The sequence below is a fragment of the Callorhinus ursinus genome, unplaced genomic scaffold (assembly GCF_003265705.2).
Source record: "Callorhinus ursinus isolate GAN/ISIS: 27379988/994484 unplaced genomic scaffold, GSC_fseal_2.0 scaffold16, whole genome shotgun sequence".
Lineage (NCBI taxonomy): Eukaryota > Metazoa > Chordata > Mammalia > Carnivora > Otariidae > Callorhinus > Callorhinus ursinus.
The window spans coordinates 40,206,653-40,228,843 of NW_027397078.1; the positions used below are offsets into that span (position 1 = coordinate 40,206,653).

The following is a 22,191-nucleotide window of genomic DNA, read 5'->3' on the forward strand; positions in this document are numbered from 1 at the left end:
CTGAGGATGGCAATATTGGTAAAATGGAAGGTATTTTAGGAAATTTTTATAGAAAGGCAAATGACTAAACCATTTAACAGGAATATACTTAAGGAGGTACAGAGCAGATTCAACTTCCTTTCAATGGAAGACAATTCAGGGATGAAATCTAGGTAGCAACCATTGTTGTGACAAAGAATTACAAACAGCTCAGATGATTCAGTCTCCTGTGAAGAACATAAGTAGGAACAGGATGTAAAAAAGAAGGAAATGCTGGGGGTGGGGGTGGGGCACCTGGCCAGCTCAGCCAGTGGAACCTGCAACTCTTGATCTCGGGGTTATGAGTTCAAGCCCCATGCTCGGTGTAGAGATTATTTAAATAAATAAATAAATTTAAGGAAGAAAATACTGATGTTTTTAAAAACACATCAAAGTGCCTCAACCTACAAAAACTTTAGGTGCCATTCTGTACCAAGACTTTTTTTTTTTTTTTTTTACTTTGGTAGGGCATGGACATCATAAAATATAGTCTCTTAAATCCCCAGAATGTACGAGTAGATGAGTCGAGTATGCATATTCTTGAGTGTACTTGTAACTAACTGAGGAGGCCATTACTTTCTTACACAAAATGTTCCTAAAAATTAATACAATGTTGCAAAATGAGAAAATCAAGTAACAACCTCTATGCTCAAAAGAGAACACTAGGTCTATAAAACAAAAAACGAGCCCTCAAATGTTTCTTTTAGACAAAATTGTCAATGACGGGAGTGCAGCATTTCATATGTGTTTGTTTTTCGTTCTTTTCCTTGAGAATGTCACATGCAGTGGCAAACTTCAGTCCCACAGGGACCTCAGGAAAATGCAATCTCATAACCTGCCTGAGCTTCACTGTGGATTCTTCCCCAGTCAATCCTCCGGATGACAACTCAACCCAGACAATACCTCTATGGAAGCTCAGATAGACTCTGAGCAGAGGACTCCACTGTGCCTGAACTCCTGACCCACAGAAACTGTGAGGTCATAGGGGCACCTGGGTGGCTCAGTCAGTGAAGTGTCTGCCTTCGGCTCAGGTCATGATCCCAGGGTCCTAGGATCAAGCCCAGCACTGGGCTCCCAGCTCAGCAGAGAGCCTGCTTCTCCCTCTCCCAGTCCCCCTGCTTGTGCTTTCTCTCTCTCTGTCAAATAAATAAAATCTTAAAAAAAAAAACAACAACTGTGAGATCATAAGTGTGTGTTATTTTAAGTTTGGCACCGGACATGAAGGATTAGTAATAATACCTGGAAGAGCATGACTGGATGCATGACTTAGTCTTGTTGCTAAATGTTTTCTGGAGCTGGTGCAATCTCTAAAACAAACACGATTCTAGCATGGAGTAATTCATGTTCGCTCCACAGGTATCAGTAAAGAGGTGAGGACTCTGGGGCGCCTGGGTGGCTCAGTTGTTAAGCGGCTGCCTTTGGCTCAGGTCATGATCCCGGGGTCCTGGGATTGAGCCCTGCATCGGGCTCCATGCTCAGCGGGAAGCCTGCTTCTCCCTCTCTCTCTGCTGCTTCCCCTGCTTGTGCTCTCTCTGTGTCTGTCTCTCTCTCTCTGTCAAATAAATAAATAAAAATCTTAAAAAAAAAAAAAAGAGGTGAGGACTCTGGACCTGGAAGAGAAAGGTTCTACAATTTTATCAACTACTTGAAGGTGTCAACTCATTGAACCTTCCTTGGTCTCAATTACCTTATTTGGATGGTGTGGATAATAACACCTCATGGTGAGTTGATTAACTAAATGGAAAGAAATCCCTGAAAGTACCTCAGGCTGTTCTCCATGTTTTAGGTGCTTGATCTATGTGATTTGACTTCCTTTCTTTCTTCTGCAGCCAACTGAGGAGCTGTGGTTCTCTAAAAACAAAATGAATCTAATGTCTTCTATTCCATGCATACTATGGTTTTCATTATTATCATTTTTATTACTCATGGAGAAAGGCAACAGATAGTAAAGCTCCCTGATCTGAGGCAGATTTCAGTAAGTGGAGATCTGTCTCCCTCTCCCTCTCTATGTTGTCCGATGGTCTTCCAAATTGCAAGGCACAGCATTTTGCACGTAGGTTAGATGTATTCATTTAATCATCTATCCAATAAATATACATTGAGGACATCATTTATGCCAAGCATGGGGATAGACCCTGAGGATTAAAAAAAAAAATGAAAACATTAATTCTTCAACGAGTTTTCTATGGTTCCAAGAGTTAAGGTTTTGCTTTGATTTCCTCTCGCTGCCTCAGCAACAAAATTCTGTAGCATAAGGGATGAAGGCCAGACCAGAGTTGGCCAGGATGTCGCCTTAATCGAAGCATCATTCCCATTTATAAGATGCACAGTGCTTTAATAGATAAAACCCTATCTTCCTACACCTGTAGAAAGATTTAAAAGCAGATGGTTTGCATATTTTCCCAGGCTTTGCCAAATTTTTCACTGATATTCAGTGACTTTTTACATTAGCATCACTTTGGAATATATACTCTTAAAGACAATACTTCTCAGAGATTACATGTCCACATGATTAGTACAACATGCCCACTTCCATCTAGCTCCTTACACTGAACTCTTGATGAATTATGTGTAAATGGACCGACTTAATTCAATTGATATCATGGTTTGTGCAAGAATGAAAATGAGAATAATTCATTTTTATAGATGAAAGAAGGCAGAGTCCTGCCCTCAATGAATTTACATTAAAAACAAACATTAAATATAGATGGGAGTCTAAAAAAAAAAAAACCAAAACACTTGACATGATATGTTTAGGGACCCTATCGCTCTAAACCATTAGAAAAGACAAACGTCAAACACTTGACCATATCCTTATTCCCATCTATTTTTGATTCTTATCAAACTAAATAGATTTCTTCACTAATTTAATTCCAATGACAATAAAACTGAGCAAACACAGAAATCATAAATCAGCTCTCTGCTAACTGAAATCATACATTCACTAGAGGATTTCATGGAGAGTTTAAAAGAAATTCACAATTTGCTCACATTCTCCATCGCTGAAAAATCAGAAAGGTCAATCATCTTGTTTGGAACTCTCAGGGCACCCCTAGGGGCTTCTACCAGTTGTTTCACCACCCGTTCTGATTCTGTTAATGACTTAAGTCCACAGTACAAGGTACTCTTGAATACACTTGAATGGCAATTTGAGATTTCATTGTTGTAATAAGATGCCTCTGCGTACTTTCCTTTCATCAAAATGAAAAGAAAGGAAGTCTTTTGGAAACTAAGTGAACAATGGTGAGAGAAGGCGGATGTTAACCTTGACTTCCAAGCTGCACACTGTCCCCGAGTTCTGGAGTCAACAGCCACCACGCACGGGTCTCAAAGAGTCAACTTGAAAAATGTCGCTTCCTGCAGTGTTCCCCAAGTCCTTAGTTTGGGGGCTTTTCAGCAGCAATCTGTCGTAGCCCGTGAACCCAGCTCCATCTCTCACACCCCCAAAACGATGAGCTCACTGTCTCTCCCTTTTTTTTTTTTTTTTTTACTTTCTTGGAGAATCTGGGCTGTAGAAAAAGCAGTAAAAACATTTACATCTCACTGTTGGAGCACGAGATGTGGAAACACTCATTTTACAACTTAACCCACCGCTTAAATTGCGCTGTGAAGATTGCAGAGATTAAATCATAACTCCCAGGAGCATCGATGGTCTAGAACTTAATGAAGGAGAAGGGTCCATTGAAATATACATCTTTTATATTGCTTCTCACTGAAACGGTCGGCTCATGGTCGATCCGTCTAGAAGTTCTTAAAAAAAAAAAAAGCAAGAGTATAATGGCAGAGGGAGTTACATAATGCTGCAGGTTATTTTTAGGATTATTTCCATGCTCTGAAAAATAACTCAGGAGAGACTTACATTAATAATGTGTGTCTAGCTACCTAGGAACACACTGAATGTTCTGAGCAGTGGGGTGTGCTTCCCCTGCTTCTCTGAGAAAAGCCTTGCTGAAGACTATCCTTGCTTTAGCATTTCAGGTCTGACAATGCATGACAAATGTCATCCGGTTTTCATCTCATATTTTGAAGCTTGGGAATCGCTGCAAAAATGAAGGTGCTGATTCGGGCTGCCGATAATTGCCGAAAGCATTTCTCTTCACCAGTTACACATTCCAGGGTCCGTCTTCTCTTGGACACATACTAAATCAATATTGCTCTGTACCCGTGTTTCATGCCCACGTTTCTTCCCAAGGTAAGGTGGAGAATCTATAAATACCAGCACAGTTTCACATTTCACTTTGTCCTTAAGGTATTTTGTTTTCCCCCAAATCTGCTTTCTTTTGAGAAGAGCCTAATTTCTTTCTGAGCCAGGAGGCAGGAGACACTCAACAGAGTAGTGGAGTCCACGGCCGCCATGCCTTCTAGGATGTGGTGGGGAGAGACACCATCAGCACCTCCACACTCAGTGTTTGCTCACAATTGCAGGAACATGGACTCCACCGCCAGGGGTAGACATGTGCATATTACAAAATGAGCGGGTGTCATGGCGGAGGTACCAAGCAGGAATGGCAAATGGTGCCAAGCAGGAATGTCCCTTCAATTGTCCCGTGAAGGGACACGGGGAAACCCTGCAGTATCTTTATGGTGAATGCCTCCTTTCCCTGATTCCAGAGACCAAAGCAAAGTAGCTCAGTAGGGCTGAGACTAGGGATGTCCGACAAACTTTCTTCTCTCTGAGTGTGCAGACTTTTGGGCTCATAGGTGTTGAGAAGAAGCAGCTCATAGCACCTGCAAGGTCTGCATCCAAGGGGCTGAGTAAATGCCGAGTGACTTTAAAAGTGTCTTGCTCATAATATTCCATTGTGTGTATATATACCACATCTTCTTTATCCATTCATCTTGGGTGGGAGGGATGGGGTGGCTGGGTGATAGACACTGGGGAGGGTATGTGCTATGGTGAGCGCTGTGAATTGTGCAAGACTGTTGAATCACAGATCTGTACCTCTGAAACAAATAATGCAATATATGTTAAGAAAAAAAAAAGAAGAAGAAGATAGCAGGAGGGGAAGAATGAAGGGGAGTAAGTCGGAGGGGGAGACGAACCATGAGAGACAATGGACTCTGAAAAACAAACTGAGGGTTCTAGAGGGGAGGGGGTGGGGGGATGGGTTAGCCTGGTGATGGGTATTAAAGAGGGCACGTTCTGCGTGGAGCACTGGGGGTTATGCACAAACAATGAATCACGGAACGCTACATCAAAACTAATGATGTAATGTGTGGTGATTAACATAACAATAAGAAAATTTAAAAAAAGTGTCTTGCTCACTCCCACTTCCGGGCATATATCCAGAGGAAATGGAATCGGGATCCCAAAGAGATCCCTGCACCCCCATGTGCACTGCAGCATTATTCACAGTAGCCAACATGTAGAAACAACCCAAAGGTCCACCATCAGATGAGTGGATAAAGAAAATGTGGTCTCTACCCATACAATGGGATATGAACCCACCTCAAAAAGAAGGAAATCCTGCCATTTGTGACACATGGATGAACTTGGAGGACATTACGCTAAGTGTGATAAGCCAGACACAGAAAGACAAATACTGTATGAATGATGTCACTTACACATGGCATCTAAAATAGCCAGATTCATAAGAGGAGTGGGTAGAATGGTGGTTGCCAGGGGCTGGAGAGAGAGGTGTTGGTCAAGGGTACAAAGTTTTGGTTATGTCTAATGAATTAAATTCTAGAAATCTGTACAGCATAGAGGCTATAGTTAATGATACTTTAGAGTATATTTTAAAATGTGCTAAGAGGATAGCTCTTATATTAAATGTCTTACCACACACACAAATAGTAATAATACACAAACAAGGTGAGAGGAAACTTTTGGAGGTCTGGATACATTTATGGCATGGATGGTGGTAATAATTTCACGGGTATACACTCATCTCCAAACTCATGACGTTGTATACATGAAATATGTATACCTTTGGTATGCCAGCCATATCTCAATAAAGCAATTTTTTTAAAGGCTGTTCTGCTACAAATTGCAAGAGAGAAGTTGTCCATTCACCCCAATATGAGTTGGAGAACATTTCTATGAAGGGAATTTCGAGTAGCAAATTAGTAAACCTTGTCACCAATGACAGCACGCTGAGTCATATACAAAGTAAAGGCACGTGTTGGAAAGATTTCAGAAAGCCTTTTCCAAATCCCTGCAGTGGGCAAGGTGATGAGGATTTGGTGTACCAAATCCAGCTACCTGCCCCGAGCTTTTCTCTCTTCTCATTTTCTAAACCAGGTGCAGGGCTCTGGGTTCTGGGTCAAGGTGTCCCCTCGATGTTGATATCTCTTCCCCAAATAGGTCTCTAAGCTTTGGCTCAAATATCTCCTATCTCATGGTGGGCTCATAATTCTCCTTCCATTTCTCCAGTTAATTTTAATAGTTCATGCTCTTCTTTGTGGTCTTCAGGGAAGGACTTTGGAATTTTAAAACTCTTTGCAGGCTATTTAAAATATGTCATCATTTCTAAGGATCAGGGGCAGCTGAGAACTGATAGTAAAAGGCGTCTCTCCAAGCCACGGTTGGCTCTTTCAGGTTTTAGACATCCGAAAAATGGCGCACGACACAATCTTTAGTGTCATGGATATTTGGATGAACTTCTTCCCGTGGGTTGTGAGTGTCTTCTAGTTGTGATCTGTAAGAATGAGCATCTTGCTGTGGCCAAAGTCCCCCCCATAAGAGGTGGTAAAATGTTGAAACTTCCCTCAATTTGGTTAAGTGCCTCATAACGACCTGCTTATAGTTAGTGGGACAAGATCTCACACAGTGTGAAAGAGCTTGTGTTTTCTTGCTACTCTTTGCTGGTGATGGAAATAGACTCTCTCTCCTGGTATGGGCTGAATTGCATTCCTCCCAAAATTTGTGTGTTGAAGTCCTAACCGCCACCCCCACAGAACTGTGACCTTATTTGAAGACATAACTGAGTTAAGATGAGGACATTAGTGTGGTCTCTAATCCAGTATGCCTGACGTCCTTCCCAAAAAAGGGAGATTTTTGACACAGAGACACACACACAGGGAGAAGAACACCATCTACAGTCAAGGAGAAAGACCTAGAACAGATCCTGTCCTGTCTTCTTGGGCCTCAGAAGGAACCAAGCCTGCCAAGCCCTTGATCTCAGACTTCCAGCCTCCAGCGGACAAGCCACTTCTGCTGTTAAAGCCACCCAGTTTGCTGTGCTCTGTTATGGTGGCCCTAGCAAACTAAGGCAATGCATAAGCTAAACATCCCAACGTGTGGTAGACCGTGGTCCACCATACTAAAAACATGCCCAAAACAACCACAACAAGGTCTAAACGGAATTCGAGGGGAGCAGAAATATAGATAAGTTTAAATAAGTGCAAAATTCTTTCTCTGCTCATAAGTAAAGAAATGCAAATCAAAAGTGGTGGGAACCTCTATTTTAAATCTTTGAATTGACAGCAATCTAAAACACAGATAACCCATAGCGGGTGTTTCCATAGTGATACTATGAATCGGGTAGCCCTTTGAAAGGGAGATTTGACCAAGCAGATCCACACTTAAAATGCTTGTGGCCTTTGACCCAGCATTTGCTCCCCCTTCGGGGAATGCACACTGAAACACACACTCCCCTGCGGCAGAGGGATTTCTGTTTTGCGATGTGTACATTGCAGAACTGTTTTATAATAGCACAGAAATAGGACAAAAATAGCAAAATGACCATCGACAGAAATTAGTTAAATGACAGCAACCCACAAATGGAATATTAGGTAGCCATGAACATGTGTGTGCGCACGGGCACGCACGTGTTTATGCACTTCTGAGCTCAGATAGACTTCTTCCAGAAGGTTCCAGGAGAAGATGTAAGAGCCTCCAAGGTAACAGTGGCTCCAAACCTGCTCTCCAGCAACGGTGAATTCATGCTTGCCTATCTTTGTGACCCTTGGGCTTTTCCCTTTTCCCTATGTGCTCTCACTTTCCATTAGAATCATCCATTAAGTATACTTGAATTCCTTCATTTCCATTAACACGATGCTAGACTGGGCTCTGTTTTTATAGAAGAATCATGGGCTTTCGATGAACAGTTGGCACTCTATGGAGGAGGCTATGAAAACAGAACTGTGGAGCTGGCCCCCGCATATTCACATCAGTGCTCAATGCGGTTGCAAATGCAGCCTGCTGTAGGATAAAGACTAATAATCAGTTCGTTTCTGAACAAAGAAAAGGCCAACATTGCCTCGAAGGTACGAGAGAGCTTTGAAGTAGTATCTCGTCTTAAGATCATTCGTCATTACTTCCATCTCGTACATAAGAGGGCCGGGTTAAAATTGGCCCTGGCCACATATTCACACCCTGTAATTGATTTGATTTCGAGCACATCTTACAATCTGTGTTTTGTGCTTAAAAGGAAAGAAGAAATCATTAATAGTAACAAAAACATGGACCATAAAACTTGCATTAAAGAGCTAGGAAGGGAAAAACCTGACATCTTAGACTTGCAGATTTCTTTCCAGGTTCCAAAAATTATGCCAGGAAGTATGACAACCTTAAAATATTCTCAAGTGCCAACAATTTTCAATGCTGTTGCCGAGCAGACAGGCTGTAATTGTTAAGAACACTTCTGACGAACCCGTGGAAAAGAAAGTACTTGACATTTATTTAATTGTGCTGCATTAAAAGGTGAGTAGTTACCAAAGTGGATATTGTGATGATCCGTAGATTGTGTGTAACAATAAGATACAGATTTGAACTCATGGCCTTTGGAATTTGGCAAAGCCTCTTTGATCAGCCAGACTGTGGATAATTTATAAATATCAAATCAACGGAGTTTGCTTCTGCAGAATTCAGGAAATCTGACAGCTCGACCAGGCAGAAGCAGGAGGCTGCTTTCAAGATGCTGAGCCAGCTTTTTTGTCATGGAAGTGAGTCACTCCTGCCAAGGTTTGAGCATCTCTGGGCAGTCCAAAGGGCCCTGAACTTGGGAGTTCTGAACTCCAGTACCATTTCTCTGATTCACTGGTGTTGTGTTTGTACCCTCGAAATTCACATGGTGAAGACCTAACCCGGAGCACCTCAGAATATGACCCGACTTGGAAATAGGATCAATGAAGATGTGATTAAGTTGAGACGAGGTCATAAAGGTGGGTCCCAATCCAGTATGACTGCTGCCCTTATGAAAAGGGCAAATTTGGAGACACACACACAAGGAAGGCTGTGTGAGGATGAAGCGGAGATGGGCATGATTCATCCGCAAGCCACGGAGCACCAAAGATGGCCAGTCAGCAAACCACCAGAAGCTGGGAGACAGGCCTGGAACAGAGTCCCTCACTGCCCTCTGAAGGAACCAACCCTCCCCACGCTTTGATCTCACACTTCTAATATAGAGATATTGATGAGAGAATAAATTTCAGCCAGGACTCATGTCCCTGCAGAATGCCTGTGGCCAACAATGAGGAGGGAACAGTTGATTGGTTCCATCATGGGCAAGACATCCCATCTGCAGAATGAGGCTAAACTGAAAATATTTCAAGGAAAACACACTGAACCTTCCTCAAAAAAATTATATTCGATTACTAAGACCTATACTCAAAAAGTTTAAATTGACCCTATGGCCAAACCCTCTGGAAGTTGGGAAAATCAGTCCCGAAAGTAAAACCATGCCCCAGATCAGACTTTACATTTGCATTCCTAATGAGATTTGTGTGACTTCTCGTAGACACAATTTTGGAGCATGAAGGAGGCAACCTTTCAAGTTGACATGTGTGAGTGTCTCCGACTGGCAGAAAGGAGGGTATAAAACAGAATCTAACCACATGAGAAGACTCACACATGAGGGTCCCAGCCCTCACGTTGTATGCCAGTGGGGTGTCCCTCGTTTTATTGCATCTCTCCTAAAGCACCTTTGGTCAGCTCCGAAGAGTAGGCATGCATCCCCCGAGATGTGACATCTAAGTGGTCAGCCCTGAGCTCATGTCCTGGCCCCACATTCACTGGCCAGGCAACCACTGGACTTGTCCTGGCCCCGTATCCACTGGGCTGCCCCTATGCTAAACTCTCCGTCTCCCACAGCTCAGCAAATCCGAAGCTGGTATGCCACACAAAACTTGAGTAGAAAGCAGTTGAGACTGACTACACAGAAAACAAGAGAACCTGCAACAGGTTCCGAGGTATGGTGCTCATACTTTCCATGGGCCAATGTCCCCCGTGCCCAATGTGGCAAGGATGGCAAGGGATGTCAATTCCTAGGAGATAGAAGACTTCTCAGATGATGAGCTTGGCTTGAAGACTCCCAAACCACCTTTCCCAATTTTCCTGTTCCTGTTCTCCCTCTTTTCACTCAAAGTCAGACTTTCGTTGAGCTGCGGTGGTTCTCCCAGCCTCACCCAGATCTCGCCCCATCTCTCCCTCAGGCAGGCGTTTCTCCAAAAACCATCCTTTCCGGCTGAATCATGGCTTGTCTGTTCTCCGAGGTCCATCTTGGCGTCGCCTTATCAGGGATCTCCGAAGAACTCAAGGATCCTTCTGGGTAACTCTTCCATCCAAGAAGGTATGTCTGTTTGTTTTTCTAAAAGAGTAGCTGTTTTCTGTAAAATGAGAAGTTAAGTCTTCACCAACTCAGGAAGAGGGGAGAAATGCCCCCAGCTTTCAAATGACTCTTAGACCATTCTGGGGCCATGATTGTTTCAGAAATGATTATGGTTTTATGGGGCGCCTGGGTGGCTCAGTTGGTTAAGCATCTGACTCTTGACTTCAGCTCAGGTTCTGATCCCATGGGTCATGAGTTCAAGCCCCATGTCAGGCTCCCTCTCTCTCTCCACCCCTCCCCCTCCCTCTCTAAAAAGAAATAAGTAAAAATAAACTTTAAAGAAATGGTTAGGGTGTAGTTTGGGTAGTATAAGATGCCCAAGCAATGGTTAGATGTTTGGGTAGTATAAGTTAGATGTTTACAGTCACGAAGTTTGGCTGTGTCTGAGGGATGTACATAATTCTTTTGGGATCTTCTTCAGGACCAAAACAAATGTAAGTCAGAGCTCATGAATATCAATATTTAAAAAAAAAAAGCCTGACATGTAGAATTAAACAATGAGTAAGAGCTAAAGAGAGAGTTGCATCCCAAGACGTATTAAGAGCGTGGTTTATATTTTTCTTTTCTTTTCTTTTCTTTTTTTTTTGAGTTTACTCATAAGCTGTCCCAAATACGTGTATTTAGGTCAAAAGCTAGGCTCTGTTACTCAGTGATACCAATCTGGGTTGACCTGGATAGCATTTTTTTTTTTAAATGCCAACACCCAGGTCCATCCAATTCACAGAAATCTTGTTTGAACTGGTAGCAACTGGGATTCTTACCAGGCATGAGTGGTTCTAAACCCCTCCCCAACCCTCCCTCCCCCAGGAATTACAACACAGAGCTGAAGTGGGGAAGGCCTAGCTCCCATGTTTGGCGACCCTGTTAATTTTAAGCAAACTAAATGATCAAATCTGTAACATAAGATTGTCCACAGAAATGCATAAGTGTTATAAAAAATATTTCTGAAGATCCTAGCTGCTTCAAACGGCTATGTAATAGTTTTCAGAATAATAAAATAGGCAGAACTTTATATGTAAGAGGAGCTAAGGGATTTATATCTGTTATTCCACTAAACATTCATAACAAGCTCAAATAAACATGATAACATGATCTTCCTTTCGATCTGATGTAAGAATTAGTTACATTTTGGTATGTGAATAAGATGTTTTTATATTTTTCTATGATTTATTATATGAAAATGAAGTTGTTATCATTGATTAGAAGTTTCAATATACTGCACAAATAAGTCAGTTGAAATACAAGAGCACATATTTAGGAACTTTTGACTAATGTAGATATAATTTTAGATTCATTCAGTTGCATTCCTTGCCCTCCCTGCAAAACGATCCAGCAAGCAAATGTAAACAGATAGGAAAGAATTTCCTAGATCTTTGCTATGTGATAAAACGATAAGGCTAGCCAATTGTGTAGTTTCAAATTTTCTAGAAACCTCTTTAAAAATAAGCAAAGCAAAATGGGTGAAATCAGTTCTAGCAATATGTGTGATGTGACCAAATATAGACAAAATATCATCATCCCCACATGTGATCACTATAAAAATCTTCATAGCATACCAGGCATTCTTTCTGTTGTGGTTCTCAGTGTTTGAGATCTGATGTGTATTTTCCACGCTGAGCACATCTCAGGTTGGACTGGCCACGGGTCAAGTGCTTATGGTCACATGGGGCTACCATCTGTGCAGCAAAGACCTGCTTCATTGTTTTCTCCAGGCAATAACCTGTGAACACATCATCGATATCCAAGTAACATAGGATGTTGTTAGAGATGGATGAGGCTGTAAATATTTTCTAGTCAAGAGGCATTTTGCCAAGGATGATTCTAGGACTCCAGAGAGTTTAACTGGCTTGCCTAGGTCACAAAATCAATAGCAAAACTAGGACTAACCTCATTCTCAGCACTAGATTGATACCTTGTATACTTGTGTGTGTAAATTTAGCTACCATGTACTTTTTCCTACCACTAGTGTCCTAGAATGATATGCTTCCTTGGGATTATCATTCTCGTATGGTATACAGACACTAGGGTGATCCCTGTGCTTCCCACCCCATAATGTTCATGCACTAAAATCCCCTCCCCTTGCATATGGGCAGGTGCCATGATTTGCTTCTAGCCAAGAATGTAACAATGGCGGAGGAACTTTTCAGATGTAATGAATATCCCAAATCAGTTGATTTCGAGCTTGCTCAAAGGGAGATTCTTCTGGGCTTCATCCAACCAAGTGAATGCCCTCCCAAAGCTGAGGGACTCTCCTGCAAGCCTGATGACATAAGCATCTATGTTGCAGAAATCCAAAGGGCAAAGAACAATGGGGGACCTCTAGGGATTGTGGACAGCCTCCAAGACCTGTGGGCAGCCTCTAGCCAGTAGGTAGCAAAAGAGGCGGGACCCTCAGTCATATACCTGCAAAGAAATGAACTCTGTTGATAAGTTGAATGTGTTTGCAATTGATTCTCCCATTTGAAACTCCAGATGTGAACACAGCCCAGCTATGACCTTGATCGTAACCGTTTGGGATCCTGAGCGAGGATCCAGCTAAGCCATACTCCAGAGGCATGAGTGGCAACTATGAGATAATGAATGTCTATTGTTTTCAGTCTCTGGACTGAGACAATTTGTTAGACAACAATACAAAATAAATATCGTATCATCTCTGTTCCCAAAATTTCATCAAGTGTACCCTACAGATAACTGATGACTTCTTAACAGTGGAATGAATGATGAATTGCTTAAAGACTCTCCCTCAAAGCAAGTGGTTGCTGGAGAGTGAATAAATCAGACAGATCACTTGAATGGAGATTAAGTCATACTTTTTATGCATTAGTATTATATACCTTTCAGGTTTATGTGTCAATTTTCTTGTTTGATCCATTGAGATTAAACAATCTTAAGGGACATTGCGATTTCCTTTTAGAAAATCGAGTAACTTGGGTGCCCATAAGACATTGTCGTTAAAAAAAAAAAACAAAAACAAAAAAACCAAAAGGCTACTATTACTTCTTAGAACCATAATGTACAAAAGATCAAAATTTTCAAAAGTTATGATGTGGAGTTACATAACAAGAAGAGGATGATCAATTTTAGATTTTGGTCATGGGTCGCAGTTCGAGCTGCTACAGCATGTGAGGACCACGGGTTTCGATGCCAAGGCTTTATAAATGATCCTGCTTATACGTCTGAATGATATCTTAATAGCTGTTCCATCAGGGGATTTCTGTTAGTTCACATAAAGGCCACCGCTCATTTATTAAAAGCCTTTGGCATTGTAATATAAGAGAGAGGAAAAAAAAATCAATGTGTTCCCTTCAAAAGTCAATAGATTGCTGATGTTTGGGGGTGAGGGTAGAAAGTATATAATTGCGGAGATCTTGAAAAAGGAGAGACCTCATATTTAAAGCTGTCACACAACCAAGAGAGGGTCAGATGTCCTGAAAGCATAGGTTCTTCAAACAAGTAGAAGAACCTACTTTCTATCTAGATAGAACTCACAGTTGGTCTAAGAAGTAGGAGAAAAATACCAGCTAAGCAATACTCTTTTCTTAGTACGTTCAGTTCCTCAAATAATAGAACAACAGGGATAATACTCATAGCTTGATTAAATATGTATTCTAAATCACTCACTCTGCTAAGGGCTCTAAAAAGTCCACACTTTACCTAATGACTGTGATGGAGGGAATATTATTTATCCCAATTAACAAATGAGCAAAACGTGCCAGAGAGAAGCAAAGTCTGGATCTTTGAGAACCAAGAGAGAACCAAGATCTCCAGCTCTCGGCTTCAGTGACATTATAATGGAATCACCCACGTATGGGGTATGTATTGCCACGGGACCAATTATCCCAGAACATAGCAGCTTCACACATTGATTAAATGAAACCATTTATTACCTTAGAGTTTCTGCAGCTCAGGAATCTGGGCATGGCTTGGGTGGGTCCGGTGCTCGGGGTCTCACAAGGGTACCATCAAGATGTTCACCGGCTGAGAAGAATCTGCTTCTCAACTCACCCAGGTTGTTGGCAGCACTGAGTTCCTTGCGTCTATAGCACTGAGTGCTCTGGCCGTGTCTGGAGATCAAGCAGAGGCCCCTGTCCTATCCCAGGAGCTATCCTCAGCAGCTCACCGGGTGGACCTTCCAACATGACCACCTACTTCTTCAACATCAGCAACAGAAAGCATCTAGAGAGAATCTGGTGGCAGGATGGAGTTCTATGCAGCGTCAGCAAACGTGGACATCCTAAGATTCTGGGCACCCCAAGGAGGGGGGCATATACAGAACGCTATACCACAAGATGGCGGCCACTGGGGGTCATCTTAAATTCTGTCCAACACGGGTGGAGCCCGAACCAGCTTCTTCAGTGTGGTTGCTGACTTCAATGGCCCACGGCAGAACCTTTTTCTCGGGGAGGGCCCGGTCCATCTTTTAAGGACTTTCATCTGATTAAGTCAGACCCACCCCAGATGACCTTTCTTTAGCTGAACTCGAAATCAATCAATGTGGAACCATAAAAGAGACATCTGCAATCTCCCTTAAAATTTCCCATACCTTGTGTCTAGAAAGAAGTCATTCTAAGGGAATTCACACCTTTCTGAACACCAGGGAATGAGGATCATCAGGGTGACCCTGGAAGTACAGGGTCCATCACACTATATTTGAAATGTTTATGCACAGTATCTGAGAATCTACAATTCCAATCACAGCCATCTATGATGAAAGCTAATAAAAGAAATAAAGATATTTTTTAGGCAAAAACAACTCCAAAAATATTTTACCCTTTATAAAGACACTATGAAAAGATATACTTCAGCACAAAGAGTAATAAACTCGATAGGAGGTGATAGGATTCAACGTGCCACATAAGTAAAGGCCATATGAGCTATTTTGGTAAAACTATAAATACACCTTAATTGCAAAAATGACTTTAATGCAGTATTAATATTTATACTGAAAAGTAAGCTGGAATAGAAATGCTAAAACAATCTGAGCAAGGACTGAGGGGTGAGCAGTGTGAGCACGCTAACCCCATCGTCTTGGGCAAAAAGAGGATAAAATTACTTAGGGGATTCAAAGTTATTAAGAAATTGGAAATCTGAACGTTTAAAAGAGCAAGTCGGGAACAGTAAGAAAACTGAGAAAGAGAGAAAAGAAAAAAAAAACAGAAGCTGGACACAGGGCAAGGTGAGAAATGGAAATGCAATTTGAGATAGTAGGAATATGTCCTAATATATCAGGAATCACAGTCCATATGAGAGGCTAAGCCCCCTGCCCCCATTAACAGGTACAGACACTCAGACTGGATTAAAACTAACTAGATAAAATAATAATGCAGCTCCGGACTATTTACTAGCAACCCATCTATAACAAAACAGCAAAAAGCATTTGAAAATAATGGAAACGAAAATTGCACAAGAACCAAAATGCAGCGGACATACAACTGAATTGAAGACGAAAGCAGGGAACAGAAGTTAGGGTATTACATCATCAGAAAAACATCCCGCTACAAATGCATGATAATCTCAAACTTGTGTTTCAAGGCTAACAACAGTCTTGACATACCTAAAGTTCAAAATGACAGAATTACCCAAAGACACTTTATTTATTTTTTTAAAGATTTTTTTTTTTTTAAGTTATCTCCGTACCCAGTGTGGGGCTCGAACTCACAACCCCCAGATCGAGAGTCACATGCTCCAGCGACTGAGCTGGCCAGGTGCCCCTCCCAAAGATATCTTTTTTTAAAAAGATTTTATTTACTTATTTGAGAGAGAGCACAAGCAGGGGGAGCGCGAGAGGGAGAAACAGGCTCCCCGCTGAGCAGGGAGGCCGATGCGGGGCTCGATCCCAGGACCCTGGGATCATGACCTGAGCCGAAGGCAGACACTTAACGACTGAGCCACCCAAGGGGCGCCTGAGAACCAAACATATTTTAAAACCCCATCTTCAGTGGGAGAATTGAGTGACCCTCTGTCATGTATTACAAAAGGAAACACACTTGATCTAATGGATACATCATAAGAAGATAGCTAAATATACACAACAAAAAAAGACATTCAGCATAATTTTTGCAGGGCACCTGAATCACTGACCACGTTTAACCAGTGCCGCAAAGGAAATCTGAGAAAGAATCCCAAAGAACCGAAATCACCAAGACATTGTTCACTTTGCATTGTGCAATTATATTAGATATCAGCAGTAAGAAAGTATAAAATGTGCATAGATGACAGGGCAATTGCAACGTAATAAAACACGCAGGATGCATTGGATGGAAGATGGAAATCAGGAAAAAAAATTTAAGCCATTATTAGAAAACACGGAACAAGAATGACTTTAAATATTTGGCTTAAGAACAAGCGTTCTGGAAATTGCTAAATTTCTCAGCCCAGTTATAGCCACTACTTACTATTATTGTTCATACGGACCCTAAAATGATTCAAATTATCCCATAAATGCTGATTTTCCATGAGTCACATCGTAGTTTTTGGAACATGACTATTCATATAGAGTATGGCACAGTATGGTCGGCTCAATTATATGCCTCCCCGTGCCCTGAACGTTGAAATCGTAACTCTCGTTAGGACTTGGGTTGTTTATTCATTTTCTCTATGATAAAAGTGCTTGCTCGCTCGCTCTTTGTCACTGTGCTTATAACATATTGACATTGAGAAACGTCCATTTCAAAACCAGCGTCTTTTGTGCCACTCACACACTGTGTAATAGGATGTAGAATATACGTAGGGTATTTGAAAAATCTGTGGATTTACAACGTCCCTAAGCGTAGAGGCAGATGATGAAGGGTGAAAACATATCACGCAGAAAGGTAAAAATAGGGTGACGTCACGAATTATGATTTTTTACGTTGATGTCGAGATTTTAGGCACAGGTTCCTAAAAACCAGGCACTGGATTTTTGCAGCACCTTTGTTGGAACACAGGATCTTATTAAATGTCAGGAAAATGCCATTCATCAAAGAAAACTATCATTGGGAAAGTTAATAAAAAAGATGCAACATGATACAGGGATAGGTTGGAAATGTCCTTTTTAAAACTACCCCTTGGGTAATTTAGTAGTTAAATGTATAAGATAAATTTCTAGCTCTATTTTTCTTAACACTGTAGCTACAATTTAACTCTTTGAAGCGTTGTTTAGGACCTGAAAATAGAAATTGACCCGTGGCTTATAGGAGGACACCAGCTTTCAGCTGAGGTCACTGTGACACAGTAGGAAATCCCGTAGGGAGAGAAAAAAAGAAAAGGTACTGTTGCTGCACAATCTTTGATGGTAAAATTTCTATAACAATGTAATAATCACATTAAAGTCATCACCTTTCCGTATAACCTAGTCCTATAATAAAAGGAACTGAGAAAATTCAATTAGTTGTAGAGCAGTATTAACCCGAGCACGTTTGATTTTAAGTGTGAAGCAATTAAAGAGAAAGCAACATTCATTTAATGATTTTCTCTGAAATAAGATTATCTTCAGAAACCATTTGGCACTTTTCAAAAAACATTATTATTTTCCTCTCTCCTTCCTGTATCCAAATATATATTTGGAGAGTGATTCAGGCATAGATGTTCTGAACATTTAACAGCTAAGAGAGTGGGTCACGTTAAAGCTAATAAAAAGATGTTGGGTGATAATTGCACCCGAGTAGATCATGTACCCAAGCATTTTCCCCTTCCTAGCTACAGAATGTAAGCTGAGGGTCAGCCCGGGGCCCCTAAATCCTCCTGTCATAGGCACCTGTGAAAGAATGAAGGGCCCATTCATAATCTGCTTGGGTGGCCCATCACCGCCCCCAGGGTGCCAGGGCACTTGCCAACCCTGGTCCCTCAGTTTTGGGGGCTGGGGCACACCTTGCATGGTTCCTTCCTACTGCAAAGGGCGGGATGCCTCCTGGGCTCCTCCACCAACCTCAGTGGACACTCTTAGAAGACTAGGGAAGCTGAGGGTGTTGAAGAGGGATTATGGACAGAACAGTGAGAGCAATTGCTTTTCCGATTTCTTTCCCACACTCCTCCCCGGCCTCTCTGTCCCTATTCTTCACCCTCTCCCCAGAAACCCTGAACTCCTCGACGATGCAGAACAGTTCTCTTTCTCTGTCTTTGAGACCTCTCTTTCCAGGTCAGGTGCAGAGACACCACCCTTCACACCCGGAGAGACGTTTCCAGGTGTTTTCCGAAGCCAGGACTGGGCGAACGAACGTCTTGGGCAAAGGCACTGATGGTAACTACTCTCGGCTTCGCGGGTCGGATGAGGTCTGTGTGGCGACTTCTCCGCCCTTCCGGGAAGCACGAAGCATGAAGGCCTGCTGTGTGCTGAATAACATTACCTACGGACAGCGCAACTTAAATTTCCTTTCATCTCCTTGCATCAATGAAGACTCTTCTTTCATTTATTTTTCCAACAGTTCCAGCGTACCCATCCTTTCTAGAGCTTGCAAGTTCTGTGGATACGGCTAGCCTTGGCCCAGAGACCGTGGTTTTCCAAACTCTGCCGTGAAGAGCGAGGTTCTCCGTTGCTATGATTCTTGACACTCAGTCTGTGAACATCGCAGCAGGCTGATTTTTAAAATAACATTTTTAAATGTTTAAAATAACACCTAAAAAACTGTACGACATGAGGAGGGGCATCCACAGAACAGGGAAACTTGGATTTGAGAACTAGGTCGGATGCCCTTATGGTACAACTTGAAGAATCAGCATCTGTGGAAAATGATATAATAGTAATTCTTCTGTTGCCCAATTCTGTGGATTTTTGAGCAGCAAACGTGAAGGAAAAGGGAGAGACTGTAACTCTGTATCATTTCCTAAAAACGAAATCCTATGGAAAGGAGCTCACGTGGCTGGGATTTGATTATTCAAACACCGAATGGAGAAACGTTATTACTTGCAAGCATTACAACAAAAACACCCAGGAAAAGAAATAGAATTTCACCATATTTTCTCTCCCTCGTTTTGCCTTTTTTTTTTTTTTTAAGTAATTAATAAAGGGGCGCCTGGGTGGCTCAGTCGGTGAAGCGTCTGCTTTCGCCTCAGGTCAAGATCTCAGGGTCCCGGGATCGAGTCCCGTGTCAGGCTCCCTGCTCGGCGGGGAATCTGCTTCTCCCTCTGCCCCTCTCCCTGCTCATGATCTCTCCCAAATGAATAAATAAAATCTTGAAAAAATAAAGTAGATACGGTGTCAACTGATTCACATCCATAGCTTAGACGCCATGATTGGGATTGCCCCCAAGATGAAACGCATTCTGGAGTGCTCTGCTCAGCACTGATCTCCAATTAAATCTTCAATTCAGAGGCTGAGGGGGAGCAATAAAGAATTACTGGAAGGAAGCACGTTTGCCTTAGGATTTTCCCGTTTGCACCATCCTTGGCCTCCAAATTCCAGATTCCAGACTCCCCTTAGCAAGCACGCTCCAGCTAACGACCCATAGGGAGGCAGCTTTAATACGATTCTAGTCAAACAGTTGACTTTCAAAATGTACGATGCCCAACCTCTATTCACATTGGCTTTGTTTTAAATTATTTTCATGTTTTTATTGATTAAAACTTTTGTCATTACCCCCTTACCCTCTGGGGTGTGTGTGTGTGTATACCCAATCCCACAGTCAAATTTCCTAGATAGTTTGGGTACACACTTCTCAAACTCTACCGCTCCAAATTAACTGGTGGTCTGGACCCTTCGTATTGGGATTTATGGCAAGAAGCAAATCCATCCTTCCAGGAAAAGAATGGCCATCATGTGAAATGCAATGCTTGTTGGAGGATAAATTATCAGGGCATTCAGTTTCTCCTGCTGAACGTTCTGTCTGCAGAACGAAACCGAGATCAACATTGCATTCCTTTGTGTTTAGTGTAGGGTATGATACTTAATAAATAATAAACCCAACAAAAGCTTGTACAATAGCCCTATTCTGCTTAACAAAAATAATCCTCCATTATTTTTTTTAAAAAGTAACAATTTTAATTGCTGCTGATTAAAGCAATTTTTTAATAAACATTTCTATCATATTTAAAAGGTCAAGTTCATTCAACTAAGAACCAATTAGAATATGTGACAACTCTAAATCTAATTTTTTAAATCTAATTTTCTGGCCAGGAAATTAAACCAAGGTTATCCGTATAAAGACAGACACAATCCTAAAGATCAGAAGCCTTGACCTAGAGAAGGCTATGCAGAACTGGTGGGGAAAAAAACAACTTATTTATAGTTTTCCAGCGAAAGTTCTAAGTTTTGTTTTTTTGTTTTTACCTCTGCATCACTGCATTTCTATTTATATTAAAAGGGGCTAGAATGTTTCAATTTGTATCTTCTGATTCTGTAAGTCCCTCTATAGTTACCCACAGAAGTTACTACATTTATAAATACCAAAGATGTAACAAATCTCAGATTTTCTAGATTACTCCAATAAAATATGTTAAGTTTTCCTATGATTTGAATATCTGTATTGTCTCTGTAACAAAGCTGGGGGTCGGCATTATAGATACATAAACGTAACAGTCAAAAAAAAATCCACTTTCCTGAACTTTATTAAAGAAAAAGCAATGATGGTAAATCTCGAGAACATAGTCAATGTTCTAGGATTCTTCCCTTGAAAATGTGACATTTGATTTCCAAACACATGCCAGAGCGTACATGGTTCCCAATGGTACTAAGTAGGTGAGAAGCTGAAATCCTAAAATGTTCATCTTCCGACTTTCCCCAGTCTGTGGTCTGTCTTTGGATCAGCAGTAATTGCCTGAACAGCTACTGTGGCTTCATGAATTTTTGTCTGTGGCTCTCTGAGCTCTTCTATCTGCAGCGATCGCAGAATTTGAGCAGCTTCATTAAGAACTGCATCTCGACTGTGTCAAAACCAAGAATATGTTTGTCTAAAGCAACAGGCAAGCCCTCTTTCGTTTGATTTGCTTTAGCAACTGCATCCTGGGTCAGGCGCTCCTGGACCAAAATGCGAATTGCCTTAAGCATTACCAGGTAATCATCATGACGCTGAATCTGAAGAAGGTTAGCCAAAGCCATTACACCAGCCTTAAAATCAGGAGTATTTACATCCAAGTTGATCAGTGGCTCTGCATTTTTAGCTGCACTGTCAGCATTTTTTGTATTGTCAGGTACCAAGTCCTTGTATTTTTCAGCATTATCTCCATATTCAAGTGTAACAGCTAAACCAAGAAGCCAGTCAATTGCTTCTTGTCTATCTCGAATCTTGAAAGGACGGTTAACATCTTTGAGATACTTTTCAAAGAACGTGGGCCAGTCACTGCTGTGGATGTTTCTTTTAAATTACCTCTGTCTTCAATCTTGTAGTGTCTGATTTTCTGGTCTTCAAGCCAAACAGTAAAGTTTCTAAATTCTGTTTCATTTTTGCAGTTGAAGCCAGCCGGGTTGTGGTAGTCGAGGGCCGTCAGCTTGCGTCGGAGCATGGTCCCCACGACTCGCTCCGGTCCCCGGGGCTTCGGCCCGGAAAGGACAGGCGAGGAGCAGCGGGCGGCGCAGGCACGGGCGACGCGGCCAGTAATCCTCCTTTAAATAAATGACTTCATTGTTTAGGCCCAAATGTAACTATGGGAGACATTCCTTCTATCCTCGTCTCCAGATTTATTTAAGAATGAAATGGGAGGAAGAAAT

General features: G+C 41.8%; 1 protein-coding gene and 1 pseudogene across 1 annotated transcript in view; one reads left to right on the forward strand and one right to left on the reverse strand.

Annotated features, from left to right (window-relative positions):
- Positions 1–20,689, forward strand: part of LOC141374299 (uncharacterized) — a 193,024-nt gene extending 172,335 nt beyond the window's left edge. The window contains exons 6-7 of the mRNA XM_073902148.1: positions 10,396–10,532; positions 18,674–20,689. Of these exons, the coding sequence (XP_073758249.1) occupies positions 10,396–10,431 (36 nt within the window). The 3' untranslated portion in view covers positions 10,432–10,532; positions 18,674–20,689. The remainder of the gene's footprint in view (positions 1–10,395; positions 10,533–18,673) is intronic.
- A 543-nt stretch (positions 20,690–21,232) lies between these two features.
- Positions 21,233–21,986, reverse strand: LOC112812805 (RNA transcription, translation and transport factor protein pseudogene; annotated as a pseudogene).
- Between the last annotated feature and the right edge of the window lie 205 nt (positions 21,987–22,191).